Genomic DNA, 15,230 nt, shown 5'->3' with positions numbered 1-15,230 from the left:
TTCAGTGTGGTAGAGGACTGATGTTTAAACATTGTCATAGTACAAGCAATAACTTGCAAGGAAATGAAAAGGCCATTTGTATCGGTTAACTTGTAATTTCCATTTTTTCTTCCTCGTGTATTTTGTGTGTGGAGCTAAGAAGGGAAAAAAAAAAAAGTGTGGAACTTTTGTGCATTTGTGGTAGGGGATTTCAGCTTCCTGAACTGGGGAGGACTTAGCATAGTGTGTGATCCCTTGAGATAAATTTTTAGACAGACTAAACCACCATGACTTGTTGAAGGGTTTCCAAAGCCACAAAGGAAGATTATGAAGGTCATTAAAGATCCTACAAAGGCTTGGAATTATTCATATGATTAGATTATAAGTATAAATTATTTATATTTATAAAGTTATAAGTGAAATTATTGTCTGTTATATCATAAGAAATAATTATTTGCAGAAAGAGTTATAGAAACAACCAAGATGCACTAGCTCGTATGTCTCCTGACTTTTCAGAAGGTCTTCAAGAAATCTCTAAATGAAATGAGTGACATTATGCTTTAGTTTTCAGCAGACAATGTTTTCTAATATTTATTTATGAAAAGTCACAACGGGAGGAAAATTTCAGGCTCTTTTTCTGGAGCTCCCGTAGCTCGTTTTACTTCTTTGAATCACTGCGATTACATTGAGATTGATTTGGTCTAGACTCAGAGGTTCAGAAAAGCACATCCTGAATTATTGATAGGTGTTACAGCTCTTTAAATTGCTAGAAACAAAATACATGGTCAAAACCTGCAGTGACTTGCACGGCTTTTCAGGTCATTGCATAGTGCAACTATAGTTTGTATGAAGAGACAGTTGCAGGAGTTAATGGTTACTCTGGTTGAGACTAACGCGTGATACAATTGTCTTTCTTTCCTCTTTTATTTTTTATTTTAACTGATGACACATATAGAAGTATAAACCCAGATTGCACTGAAGGATGAGAGGAGAAGAAAGACAGGCAGGAATTGGTCTCTAAGGAGAGAAGGATAATTAGATTTTAAAACTTTTTTTTTCCATTAGGAAAACAGGCCTTGGAGCTATGCAAACTGATGATGGGCCCAGCTTTGCTTGGGTGGTGCAGTCAGCACAGCTACTCCTAAGTAATATTGCAGGCCCTCAGGAAGCTTTATTATTAAAAAGTGAAAACGACCGTATTTAATCACATGTTACGCTAAAGGGAATAACCTTTCAGGAGTGCAGGAAGGATTATTTAAATACATCTTCTCGGTTCTCCTTAGGTAAAGAGGAAATGGAACTTTATACCAAAGTCAAGTTTACGTGAATTAGAGCATGAGAAATTTATGTAAAACCCACTCCTGCTGTTAGCAGCGAAGAAGAAATCGTGGACTAGTAGATCTCCAAAACTATGGGGCAGTACTGCTTAAAGAAGTGAGATGACCACCCTCATTGTGAATTTCTATCTAATTGCAATTCCCCTTGCTGTGACTTTCATCTGTTGCTTCTTGTCTGTTCGGTTGTGTCTCCAGGAAAGGCTTGGCCACTAGGTAGCCTGGAACAGGAATTAGATTGCTCCTCAGTTTCTTCCATGGTGAGCAAATTCAGCTCTCAGCTTCTTTTTGTCAGTTTTGTACTCCAGATCCCTTACAACTTTGGTGGAGTTTGTCAGTGTTGTGTATTGGGGAACCCAAAACGGGACACAAAACTTTGGATACAGCCTTGTTAATGCCAGGTACAGGGAACAATCGCTTCCCTTGACCCATTAGTGTGCTCCTACCGATGCAGCCAGCATGAGACAAACCAAAGGGTACCCTAGTGACTCACGTACACTTTGTCTAACTGACTTCTCCCCTGCGAGTCTTACTCCAAAAAACTGCTTGCTACCCCTTCAGCCCCCAGTCTGCACTGATGCCGGGTGCTGTTCTATGCCAGGTATAGGGCTTCATATTTGCCACTGCTAGAGCTTTGTCAGCCCATTTCTCCAGCCTGCTGAGGTCCTTCTGAAAGGCAGCTCAGCCCTCTGGTGTGTCAGCTGCTCGCTCCATCCCTTTGCTGTCATTCCCATATGATGTCTGCAATGTAAAGCAGGCTGACCACGCACACCTCTTTGCAATGCTCCTGCTAGTCAGGGAAGGCAGATTGCTAACAGACGTTTCTGACAGGACGGAATACAAATGAGGTTTAGAGATTAGATTTTTCTTTTCTCTAAGACAGGAAAAAACTGTCTGGCAAACCCCCTTAGGCTATATAATACAGATATATCTTTCTGTAAATTCGAAAATTGTACACAAGCACAAGAAGACAAAGTGTAAGTTATTTTATAGCTATTTAAGGCCAATCTTGAAAACTGGAAACAATCACTCAGGTATATATTTCTCCTCTTATGTATAAAATGAATTCTGTTACATAGCCTAAATAACAGCAGGTCAATAAGATGCTAAAAATGAATATCTGTCAACTGTTTATGCATATTTAATTTGCTCTGAATGAGTCATTGCATATTTTGACTAGGAAAAGGTCACGTTTAGTAAGAAGTCCTTTAGGATATTGCATACGTATGATAATGTTTTATGACATTTTGCATATATTCAACCTTCACACATGCAGAAATTTTTGATGTGTATCTTAATTGTATAGACAAAGCTATTTCCAAAGTATGTAGTGGTGTATCCACTATCTCTTCCAGTTCTACCTATCTAAACTTTATCACGTTCAGCCTTCCCAGTGTTGCTGCTGAGGTACCCCAGAGCTGGCTAATGATTTGAATGGATGGCTAAGGCTGCGGAGATTGGCTCCACTGCCTGCATGCGAGATGCAGGAAACGGGCACTTCTGATGGCCATCTGCAGACCTGTAACACTACTCTCTAACCACAAGACAGGATTAGGCTCATTGTCCCTTGTGTGTAGGATCCAGGCAATACTTTCCCTGAGAGATTTTCCGAACTCCAGCCAGCTGTGCTGTGCTATGTCACTGAAATCAGGAGTGCAAAATTTGATCTTGGTTTCAGCACAACCCAGCGAAGGTTGGGGACAGTGATTTAGTTCAGCTTAGGCTTTGCCTTTTTGCCCACTTCTGAAGTGGGAGTTGGACTCTTCTGAAAATTCGAAAGAGCCAAATAGCATCTTAGGTGATGTTTGGTACTCAATTGTGTGTGGCTAATTAAATATATATGTTGAGCTTTTATTATATTGTGACTTGTAAATCATACCTTATGTGATCAGCAGAACGTCTCATTAAAGAAGTTAGTGTTAAGGGTTATTGTTCAGGAAATGAGAATATCCCAATATTTGGTGAAATAAGGATTAAAAACCAATACTTTTTATGTGAAATTCTAGAATTATATTTATTGGGCAACTCACAGAAAGTGCTGTAGTGACCACTAAAAATGAATTTGGTTTTATACGTGTACAGGCCAAGTTTTAAAATAACAGATCTATTTTCATTATGCATTTAGTCAATCATATGAAAAACATCAGGCTATTAACAATCTTGAATTCATAAACGACCATGCAAAGTGATATGGTTTTTATTAAATATACCACTTTGCCATGGAAAGGGTTTTGTCCAACTTATTCCCGCTATATGTGAAGTTAGGTCTCATGTACTTTACTGTGTGTCAAAGTTTACTGTACATTTTCATAAAGAAAAGGTCTTAAAAAACAAAGCAATCAACCAAAACCAGTAGTTTTATGTCTCTTCAAAAATAACTTGCAGTTCATATTCACCTTTTTAATTGCATATAGTCATTTAATGAATGTGATTCTGTGATTCTGCATGGATTGTATAGATTCACACTTTCACAAATGCATTTAGCATCTGCAACAAGATATTTCAAGATGTAGTTTATGGTTGTTTAACAGATACATTTTTTTATAATAGCATCTCTCCTGGACTGAAAAATTTGTTGCTTTGAGACACACTTAAGGGGTCACAACCATACAGATGGTGTTTATTTGAATCCTATCTGGCATATCTTTATTATCAATAGAAGTGGCCACAGCAACACAGAGACTGGACTGTTAAGAAACAGTTCCAAAGTCCCAAATACATGTCACCAAGTGCACTTACTGCTCCTCAACAAGAACTAATGCACCTGCACTGACATGGAAGCAAATTGGGGAAATGATAAACTGTGTGTAAAAAGTTCTACACTTTTGCAGGTAGATGAAGTATTGCTTTTACTGTCAAGGTATGATGAAATAAGAAATAGAATTGTCCCAGCCAATTAGAGCTCAGAGCTGTTATGTTCAACATGATGTGATTATTTGTCAGCTCTTCAAAATCCCATGTTCTCAGTAATGTATATTTCATAACTACATGGTTAATTCTAACTAGGAACATCTTCCATCAAACTCCAACAGCATTCAAGGTGAATGTCTGATCCATCACAACTCAAATAATGTTTTACAGTTTAGGAATTTCTCTTTTTTCCTCTTCTTTTGTGCTGCAACATCACGCTGCAAGGCTTGATTGTTTTGCCACCTAGTCTATTAGACTTAAGTTGCTGCTCTTGCAATGGCTGGTGTTGGAAAGGTGGGCAGAGACAGGAAGCTCTAATGACACAGAACTTATTCGAAGATTGAAAGGTATTTCCACTAACTTTTCTCATCCCTTGTATTAGCCAATGCCAAGGTAGTTGTCTTTATTTGATCCCGGACCTAAAACCACTGATGGCAATTCAGCATTCCCTACAGTATTCTTTGTACAATGCTAGTTAACACCTATCAGGGACAGAGATGTACTGAGGGGAGCGTGTAGTACCTTTAAGTCAACATTGGAATTCGTAGTGTGCCTTGCTCTCCCTTTTACATCAATCCTTTTAGACACGGCAAATGAGGAAGACAGTTTTATTTCACTTGGGTCTTAGTGATGCAGTGGACATTTGAGCACGAGGATTCCAGTTCTGTTTTGGCTTCCAGGTACAGACGGTTGGGGTAGACAAAGGAAACACATCAATCGAAAGGCCCAAGCTGACTTTGTACATCCTTCCTGTTTGCTTGTGTAATCAGGCTTCTGAGCCAGAGAAAAGAGGTTTGCTTGAGGCATGCTTGAAAATTAACCATCTAGTCATCGTGCAAGTCAGAGACCATCAATGCACTGCAAATTTGAAGTATAATTGTAGGCATGGCAATACGGAGAAAGGTTGGTACAGTTCTGTTTCTTTGCAGCAGTTAACATGTGGCTAGAAAACTTGAGTACTTGTTTTAGATACATTAGATACATTCTGCAAATGAGATTTGATGAGAAACCATACATTTGAATCTGTGTTAAAGCAATGTATTTGTAAGAGTTTCTGTTTAGCCTAAGTGTCCCCTTAAAAGCGTTGGCAGATGAACAACAATACCCGTTTCAAATTAATGAAGACAATCTAAATTTTAACAAATGACTACTTTGTATTATTGTTTGGTTCCAATGTTTATTGGTTGGCTTTGTCAAACCATACTGACATAAAAGATGCTGCCAAATTCATATTACATCATAACTTAACCATAGATTACAGAAAAGATATTTTAAAAATCAAGTTTCAATATAAATTTTTTTAAATCTTTGACAAGCTATGCAGTGACACAGACCAACACAGAGCACTTTAACAGAGTGAACTGACCGTGATCAATTGAAGGAAATACCAGGATACCAGGTTTTCAGTTTGTGTATTAATGACATTTCATGAAAAGGTAAGAAAAGATGAGTCTGAAAGAATGAATTGGAAGGAGGGGGGTTCATAGCTTCCCTAAGAAATGACCCAAGGCAACAAACTTGATAACTATCTAAAAATATTCAAAGGATATAAATCATAGTTAGACGAAATATTTAGGGTAGTGCAAAAGGATATAACTGGGACTAATGAGATAAAAATTACAAAAAGGATTATTGAAAGTCATTATCAGGAAAAGCTTTCTAATGGTGAATTCTAATAGATTGTAGAATAATCTCTCAGGGGAAGGAGTAGAAGCCCCAGGCTTATGAACACTAAAGTAGGCTGAAACACCCCCACTCCTGCCTCTAACACTAGAAAATATATTCTAGGGAACAATTCTGCACTGTTAGCATAATACTCTACCTGCATTAGTTTTTCCTTTCTGTCTACTGATCTTTATTTCTAGGATTTAATGAGTCCAGCAGCAACTTCTAAACACAATGAAATGTAGATGAAACATTTATTAGGAATCTTAGCCACAGTGTGTGTTATTCTGCAAAGCAATAACGCACTCTGGTATGTTTCTATCTCTGTTGTGATGACCCTTTGAACAGAACTGCCTGTTAACCACAATCAAGTATTTCCCCAAGATTCTGCTGCTGCAGTATTCACAACAGAATATAAAAAGGCATCTTTTGAGATGTACCTCACATTTTTCAGATCAGTTTGTAGAGGATCTGAGAATGGAGGTAACAGCTTCAGCTCTCAGAAACATCCAGAGATTATTGTTATCCTTGAAAATTTTTCTGTCTTGTGTATTTTCAAAAATGAAGATTTCTAACTATGTGGTCACTTAAGGAATTGGATCATTACAAAAAGTTTAAATAAGGGCCTTTGCAACATGGAGTACAGTCTTTCTTGGGTGTTCCCCATTCCTTCTCCAGTCTATGGAGCATGTTGGTTGTAGAAAATCTCATCAAAACAGTTGTGTGTGTGCAGAAGTTCTGTCTCTTACCTCAAATTAAAATGGGTGGTAGTTGTACAATGAAATTTAATTCACTACAGGCAAAAAGTTTATGTGCAAATCACCATCAGCCTGCCTTGGCCGTAAAATATTTCCACATAATACAGACACCGTATAGCAACTTTTGTCGTGGTCTCACTCCCTTCCCAGCTCTGCTGGAGGTAGTGAACTGTAACTAATGAAGCTGCTGCAAACAGCAGCAACCCTGGAACATAACTTAAGGTTCTAGTTCATTACTACAACCACCACCTCCATGCTGGAAATGATTAGGTGATTATTCTGTATACGTATATATGTATACATGCATATGTGTGCATGCATACAGACACGGCCATCTCGGGACTCTTCAACATCCTATATTCCTTTTTCCTTCTTGCCGATTGTTGATAGCTGTCAGTTCTGGACATGAAAATAGCGTGTTTCCGTTTTCCTGCTGTTTGACTCTCAAGCTTTTAATTTCTCTTCTTTCTAGAAGATGAAATTCCAGCTTTCTTTCACATCAGCTGAAAACCGTAACTCTCTCTGTTATTCATGCAATATTCTTTTCTACCTCCCTGTTCACTCTTCCCTAAATGACAATTCAATTTTCTAAAAGAACTGGCTGCAATTAATCAATTCCACGTTCCAAAGAGCATGCCCAGTTAAAACGACCATCCACCTTCTCAGGTGCACATTAAGCAGACTGTAGACAAGAATTTGTTGTCGGTTTCAGTATTGGCTCGAAATCTCATTGTAGTCACTGACCTGAAATAACTTTATATCTGGTTAGGAAGTTAGATGGCTCTGAAAACCCAAAACTGTATCCAGGTTTATACAAAAGGACAGCAGTAGGGCAGCAGAAAGGCCTTTTACTCCCATGGAATTTTCTGGTTTTGAAGTCCCCGTTTGGAAAGAGTTTCTCTTTGCGTTTGGCAGGCTTTATGCACCTCACCTAGCGAAAGCTGCATTCTTCTATCACACACTGCACTTAGCTGGGGAAAAACTCTTCTGCTTTGTTCTCTGCAGGGGAATAAATAGTGACAATACGTGACCCTGCAGCTTCAACAGCTGATGAATGCACTATTTCCACACAAGTTAGAGTTGAAAATAGGAATGAGGGCTTTTTCTAAACTGTTTTAAATGTGTGTAATGTTTCAAGCTATTGTGTTTCTTTATAGGCAGTAACTAATGAAACGAGCCCAAAGTTCTTGACTGTAACCATTGTGTCATTGATTTTGCAAGTGTATAGGGTGCTCCACAATGGAGGGCTGTAAGAAGAGCTGCAGCAGAATTATTGAATCATACCACCACCAAGCTCTTCGACAGTGCTTTTCGCTTACAGGGCTCACAGTACTTTGTGAGGGATGTCAGCATCATTATTCCTATTTACAAGCAGAGAAATGGAAACTCTATGTAGTGAACCACTGTCAGTACCGACTCAAAAGGCAGAAAAATGCCTCCTGGGAAGCAGGGGACCAGATTAGCAACTCTCTATTCATCATTAGGAATGAAGTTGTGATCATGCAAAACCTCCTGGATTCATTTTCTTGTGCCTAAGCTTCAATAATGTGGGTTAAAATTGTTTATTATTTTAAAACCCTTTGTTAGACAGGGCTTTATGAAATGAAAGCCCTTGCTCCCCTTTCACTTTTGCTATGTTTAAGCATTGTGGATTTCTATTTTATGTTCCTGTCATCTTTAGGAAAACAAACAAAAAAGGCAAAAACAACCAACCACCAACACAAAAAAACCCTTATACCGTGCTTGTACTTTGTTACTCATACAAAGGTAATGAAGTATAGTTACCTTCTGCGATATTGCTGGAACAATTTTCCTGATCGATTTAGCAGAAATACTTCTTGGGATTGGGTGTGTAAACAGAGTATGTGTTTTACTCTGCTGTAGCTCTAGCGGTCATCCTTCGAACCTGTCTTTATTCTCAATGCTAATAATAAAGAACCTGGAATCCAGGAGGGGCTAACAAAAAAAACCACCCCAAAATAACAAAAAAACCCCAGCAAACCAAAACCGAGAAACAAAACACCCTAGTGCTAAAGCAAATAGTCTGATCACTGGATACACCTTCTTTTGTCGGCTCATCTGAAACTGTCATTTCTTTCACTGGAAATCTGAAACATGCACACAAACCTGACACATTTCTTATGCCACCCTTTTTTTTTTCTTAAAAGGTAAAAACCAAACAACAAAACCATTTTACACAAATATACAAAGATTGTACAGATCACTGTTTGCTTCTGGGTAGTGTAGAAAGTGTTTATATTCTATTGCAAAGTGAGCATGGGAGTGCTGTTTTTTTGGCAACACCTAGGGCTTTGAGGGACAAGGGTGGCTGCCATTCCTCTGGCTGTTTGGAGTGGTGTTTGTATGCTATGAAGTGTGGGCAATGAGGATGTGGCATGAACAAAACTTGTCATCTTGCTCAGCTCAGCCTGAGGAAGCAGAAATCTAATGCTATTATGCGGTTGGCGATACTGGTTGAAACATGAAGATGATACATAGCATAGCATTATGTACCATTAACAGTAATATTTTTTGTCATTTCAAATTTGCTTTTACTTTTGCTGTCTTTGACAGACCTATGTTTTTAAATATATTTTTCTATTTCCCCCTTAGATTTGCGCAACTGGTGTATGAGAACTGCCTTATGGATACTGAGGAAAGGTCAGCAGCTACAGGAATCATCTAGAGGTGCGCTAATCCCAAGGCTTATGGTCAAAGTAAACGACACTTCAAGATGAGGCTGCTGCACATCCAGGCTCCTCCACCTATGTCCACTTTTTTGTTGTTGTTCAGTAATTTTATCATGGCAGAAGCAGAGCTCATGGGCCATTTGTTTGTGATTTCCAGCTAGCCAGCACGATGACTCGCATCTGACTGGGATGCTAAAAAGCCATAAATGGCCCCATTTTTAGGGCACAGATGCTATATACCTTGATGCCAGCATTTCCAGCTAAGTCTCAGAGCATATCCAGCTGTGCAGCCTAAATCCATGCAGCTTCATAGAAAATGCTGGATAAAACAAGAGGTGTATTTCCAACCCAGATAATCTATATTTTTATATATTTTTAAAAACACACATACAATATAACCTAAAATTTGTATGTATACAAAATTTTATATTATATATATATATGCAACGTAATTTATCAGTTTGTGTGTGTTTTTCAAAATTCTGCTCATATCACTGTTATTTGTCTACCAACTGTCAATATTTGTCCAAAATTTTAGTTCATGAAATTGTTCTTTTTCAACACCAAGTAAGTGTATTTTAAACATGTTTTTACAAGCTACGACACCTTTATTTTTCTGCCAAATGAACTGTTCTCTTGCTGTTAACCTATTGGTTGCTTTTTAAGTGTAGTGCTGAAAGAGTAGACAGCATACATCCACAAAACAGCGACGCTCCACAGAGGTGAAGCACATTTGCCCAGCAAAGTCATGATGTCAGACACCAAGGTTTTGTAGTATTTGGCTCCTTTGCCTATGGCTAAATTCCTCGTAATTGTTTAGATGGAAACTGCATTTTGCTATGAGGTTTTACTGTCATTTTCAATAAGCATACAAAAACTGATGGGGATACCCTACTATTAAGCTTTCTAATCTAGTCAATATGTATGAGTTTAGGGAAGAGGTGATTTTTTTTTTTAAGTCCTGGAGATGTCCTTACAGTTAAATTTCCTCTCCCTGCTTATCCATATGCTATTGCAAATATCCTTAATCTTGGTATTATCATATATATTCCAGGAGCAGCTGCATGAGTCCATCCCAACAGAGCTTTACCCGCTGTCACTTCACTGAAGACTCCTCTTTGCTAAGCGTGGACAGTGGTGGAGATGACTGGGGTGGTGCTGGCACTAAAACTTCCAGAAGAGGAAGTGTCGTGTCCCAACCTGCGGGGATCCCCACCAGGTAAAAGCACTGGAGCTGCCTCTCGTGTTACAGGTCAGGGAAAGAGACAGCTGAGAAACAAAGCAGGTGCACGGCTCATCAAAGTACCCTCTGACCAGCTTTAACCTGGGGCTACTACTGTCCCATGGCATTATTTCAGCTTAGGGTCAGGCAAGGACAGCTCCTGCAATGGAGACACTGGATTTCATCCCCACTAGAGGAAATATAAACCCTCTGACCCTTTCTGAGTCTTATTTTCTTCCTGAATGAAGGATGGTGAATGTACTGGCAGCAAGGCCAGCACCATGACACACCAGAAAGGGAAATAAACTGCACTCTCTCCCATTAGGCCTTGGCCAGGCAGATCATCACCAGTTAAGAAGCAGTTGAGCCACTACTGAACAAATAACAACTTTTTATTTTAATTAGTATTAAAGATGTCATGAACCCTAGATGTCTATTTCTAATTTAATCTAAATGGTGTCAGCCAATGCAATTGAAATAAATATTGAGCTTAATCTCAAAAAATATGCATTTTAAGTTTGATTTGCAAAGATAAAATAGCTGTGAAGAGGGTAGAAGTGAAAATGAAATGTGAGCCTATTGATCACAAAAAGCAACTTAGGCAGTTACAGTAATTCAGGTTTATCACCATCTTGAATTTGCACTTGTAGGTTTTGCAGCTTTTCCCAGCCTTAGATTAGAATTTCAAAAATGTAAAGGCATTCATTGATGTGATGTCACTTTAGAGCTCTGGCACCACAGGTTCCTGATGTCATGCATTACAAGTACCTCTTCAGAGATGGGGATTTTTTTTGGTTGCACTTGTTTATTGCTACTGTAAAGAACTGCCTTTATTTGTTTTTCTTCATAGCTCAAACTCACAACAGGGCTAAGGATAAACATTGCATCCTGAAGAGCCAGACACCGCAGTTGCCATTTCAAAATTTACAGCATAAACACTTTTTTTTCAGAGAGGAAAGGAGAGATATTTGGCTTTTGATTAGGGGCAAAAAGCAGTTGTGTGTGGGGGGGTATATGTGTGCACACAGAGATATATATATATATATATATATATATATGTACATGTTCTGGTTTGGTTTTGAGCAAGTATTTGACATCAAATAATGCTTAATGGAGGAGAGGAAATATTGTTAAAATTATTTATGAAAAAGTGATTTTTCTATGTTACTCTCCTAGTAGGCTTTTGCTCATGAAGCCGTTGCTGTCAACTTCCATATTGATATTCTAATTCTAAGCTTCATTTTGTAAAGTATCTCATTCCCACTAACATTTTGTGGAAAGGATTTTTCTGTTTATTTGAATGAAAAATGCTGCATAATGCTCTCCAAGGAGTAATCTAAAATAAGGACAGTGATACATTTGAGTTTGCTGAGTATCTTGTTGCAAACCAAATTTTAGTGATAACACACATGCCTGTATTACTTTGCTTAGGTTTAAAAATGTAGGTTTACCTACAGTAGAGAAAATACTTTGTTTGCTTCTTGTGCAATGTACCAGCGTGATCTGAAAAGATTTGCTTCTAGTAACAAAAAGCTAAAAAACTGTTAGATGGAGAAATACACCGACGAACACATGAACATATAAAAGCACTAAAGGCTTGTCAGGTTGTAAACTGCTGTTTTCAAATTGCCTTGGTGTTTGCTGTGATAACAATAATAATCAGGAAAGGCAGACTTTTTAAATGATTAAATTTTAAATAATTTAAGTCCAGTTTTAAATATGAAATTGAACTTTTAAATATCTATTATTTTTTTTTCTGAGAAGAATGCTTTGCTGATGTGTGCTGATAATAAGCATCACGAAGAGTCTGCTTCGTGTCACTACCATAATTACCACTAGGAAATTCTTTAGGGTACTAGGATGCTAGGAAATATAACATTTTCATAACATTTCTGTTCAAGATATTCTGAAATTTTAAAATTAGTATTTTATTAAACAAATTTTGGCCAATTTTAAAATATCTATTCCTATAGAGAAATAGTATTTATGTGGGCTTGATTCCGCAAATATTCTTGTAAGTTTAATACATGTGAGAGACCAGAATAAAAAAAACAAACACAGGACTGCTCACATAAGAAAAACTTTATATATTACCAGTCTTAACAATGATGTGCCAACACGATTGTTGGCACGTCAAAAAAGAACACAAAGATCTCTAATTTTAAAATTAATTTGGAGTTCTTTTCATTTCCTTTCTAGTTGAACTACAAGCTCTAGTTGCTGGCAATCTTCCCTGCAACTATCAGATGCAGAAACTGGAATTAAAAGAACTCCCAAACCCAGAATATATTCTCCATATTCCAAGATGTTCAGGAGTTGCTAATAATTGAGTATTGAAGGAGGTGGGTACCCTTTAATTTTGCTCAAGTTACTCTTTGCAATATCAACTCATGGGTGCTCAGGAAGGTCCTGTTGCTGCAAGACTGACTGCTCGTTTCTCTGGGAGGGAGGAGAAGAGGAAGCAGCTCGTTTTAAACAGCAAATTACAAAAACAAAAGTCAGTGATAAAACTGTAAAGAAAAGGAAGTACTTAGGAAAAAAACACACAAGCCAGTTGGCAGCATTTACTTCCATGCCATTTTGTTTTTTACGCATTAGAGCGGATATCCCAGCAAGTGCGGCATCATTTGGTACGCAAAGTTAGTAAGGGGACAAAAACCACACCACACAGACTTATCGACACATTGTACGTAGCTTTGCTTTTTTTTTTCTTTTTTCCTTTTTAATCAGTGTTTAAGAAAAATACGCTGTGTTACCATAACAAACTAAAGTATTCAGCCCCTTAAGAGTTTAGGTTTTGTTTTCACTTCTTTTGGTTCCAGGTAGGTTTTATTTCTTCTTGTTCTACTTTATAAAACTTCTTCTCAACATTAATGGCTTCAGGAAGAAAAAATAAGGGGGAATTAATGAGCACAAAACAGAGCTGACTGTTGTGTATGTTGTCACTTTTTCTCTTGTGCCATTCAGAGGTGGGTAAGTATACAGAAGAAATAGGGCATAATGTCTTAAAGAATACAGTCAGACAGGAATTCCGGCTGGTATTCACTAAAGCAAAAGGGAACATTTTAATCATGTAAAACCACTGTTTAAATCCCAACCATACACAGCTATGGAATAATGGGGTCACTTATTTTCCACTACTTCAGTAAGACACCGCAGCAAGCTAATGATTTTACAAGACAGACAGTTTAAAGCATCGATTTGCTGCAAATTGCTCAATCCATAACTAATGAACAGCTCTACAGGTTTTCAGCAAATCAATCCCATTAGAATTTACGGTTTGCATAAGATAATTTTACTCAGTCTGTGGAAACAGAACAATTTCTTTTTTTTAAGCTTCAGTAGCCCCTTGTTGTTGCTGTATTTTAAACTCCCTTAAGTTTCTGTGGGTATGTTGGATAAAAACCTTGTCTCAAGGGTTTTTCAGCATGCCTGAAAAATACACCGTCCACTTCTACACAGGCACACATGCATCCCGTGTCAAGTCCTAGATATTTCCTTGGAGAAAACAGTTAACATCCAAGAAGGCAGGACAAGACAACAAATGGAATTCAGTCTCTGTCACCTGTAGCACTAAAACTCTGCCCTGAACTGAAGGTGGATTATATTTACACCTATAAGAGTGTGAAGTCAAACAGCAACTGCTATTTGGACCCACACAAGTAATTCTTCATAACAAGCCGAAATCTCTCCTGTATGAAAAAAATAGCAAAAGTAAAAACCTCTGTGGACTGAGTGACAGGACTTTTGTCACACATCTGCAGTATAGAAACAGGAAATGGAGAACTACGCTTGCTAACAGATCAGGTTCTCGATTACGTTATTACTGGTGATGCCAGTATCTTTGTACAGTGTTTCCTCCAGGCTTTGTAAGAAAAGGGTCAGTTCTATCATTATTAGTTACTACAACAAGATCATTTTAGGCAAAACAGTAATAGGCAAGCAGAAGTTCAAATCCTGTCAATGAATTCATAGACTCTGAAAAAACATTGTATTGGTTGTTACAAAAGAATAATGTGGCTGGAGGGCTCTTAGTACCGGAGTGTTGAATCATCCCACTCCAGCTGCTCTTGCCTGGTGACATTCTGTTTGTCTCTCTTTTGGACGATCACTTCCTCCTCCTCCTCCTCCTCTTCCTCGTCACTTTCATCTGATTCAGCACTGGTTGTGTCTTCATCTTCATCTTCTATGTCTTCTTCCTCACTCTCCTCTTCTGTCTGGTGAGGCTTTTCATATTTCTACAGTACATTTAAAGAAGTGAAAGAGAGACAGTAGAAGAAAAGTGCCTCCTTGCTAGTCAGGGGCTATGAGGATGTCAGCAATTTTTCCACATCTAGAAATGCCAACATACTGTGAAAGTCTGCTTTCCATCCTTATGTGACTATGAGGCATCAAATGTGATATAATTCAGTAGCAAATATTCAAAAACTACTGTAACAAGAATGGAATGTCAATAAGCAATATCTTTCTTAGTCAAGATGCCCAAATTTAACCCTTCAATGCCAGCTTCTTTAAACTGCTGAGCATTTACCATCCCTTGAGTGTATTAGTGCTTATATTAAAAAGTTAAAAGTAACTATATGATCTAGGGTACGAGGATGCAGACATGGATAGAGAGGAAGTGGTATTGTACCAAAGACAACTTCATCGTCCTATTTAGTAATTATATATG

General features: G+C 38.0%; 1 protein-coding gene across 5 annotated transcripts in view; it reads right to left on the bottom strand.

Moving 5' to 3' along the window:
* Positions 1–5,374: 5,374 nt before the first annotated feature.
* CLSTN2 (calsyntenin 2) overlaps positions 5,375–15,230 on the bottom strand; it is a 439,253-nt gene continuing 429,397 nt past the window's right edge. For all 5 annotated transcript variants that reach the window (XM_065074409.1, XM_065074406.1, XM_065074411.1 and 2 more), the window contains one exon: positions 5,375–14,796. In XM_065074409.1, coding sequence (XP_064930481.1) covers positions 14,590–14,796 — 207 coding nt within the window. In that variant the 3' untranslated portion in view covers positions 5,375–14,589. The remainder of the gene's footprint in view (positions 14,797–15,230) is intronic.

The sequence above is a fragment of the Columba livia genome, chromosome 9 (genome assembly GCF_036013475.1).
Source record: "Columba livia isolate bColLiv1 breed racing homer chromosome 9, bColLiv1.pat.W.v2, whole genome shotgun sequence".
NCBI classification, from domain to species: domain Eukaryota; kingdom Metazoa; phylum Chordata; class Aves; order Columbiformes; family Columbidae; genus Columba; species Columba livia.
Note: the sequence above shows the minus strand (reverse complement) of the source record. Positions and strands in the feature narration are given on the sequence as shown.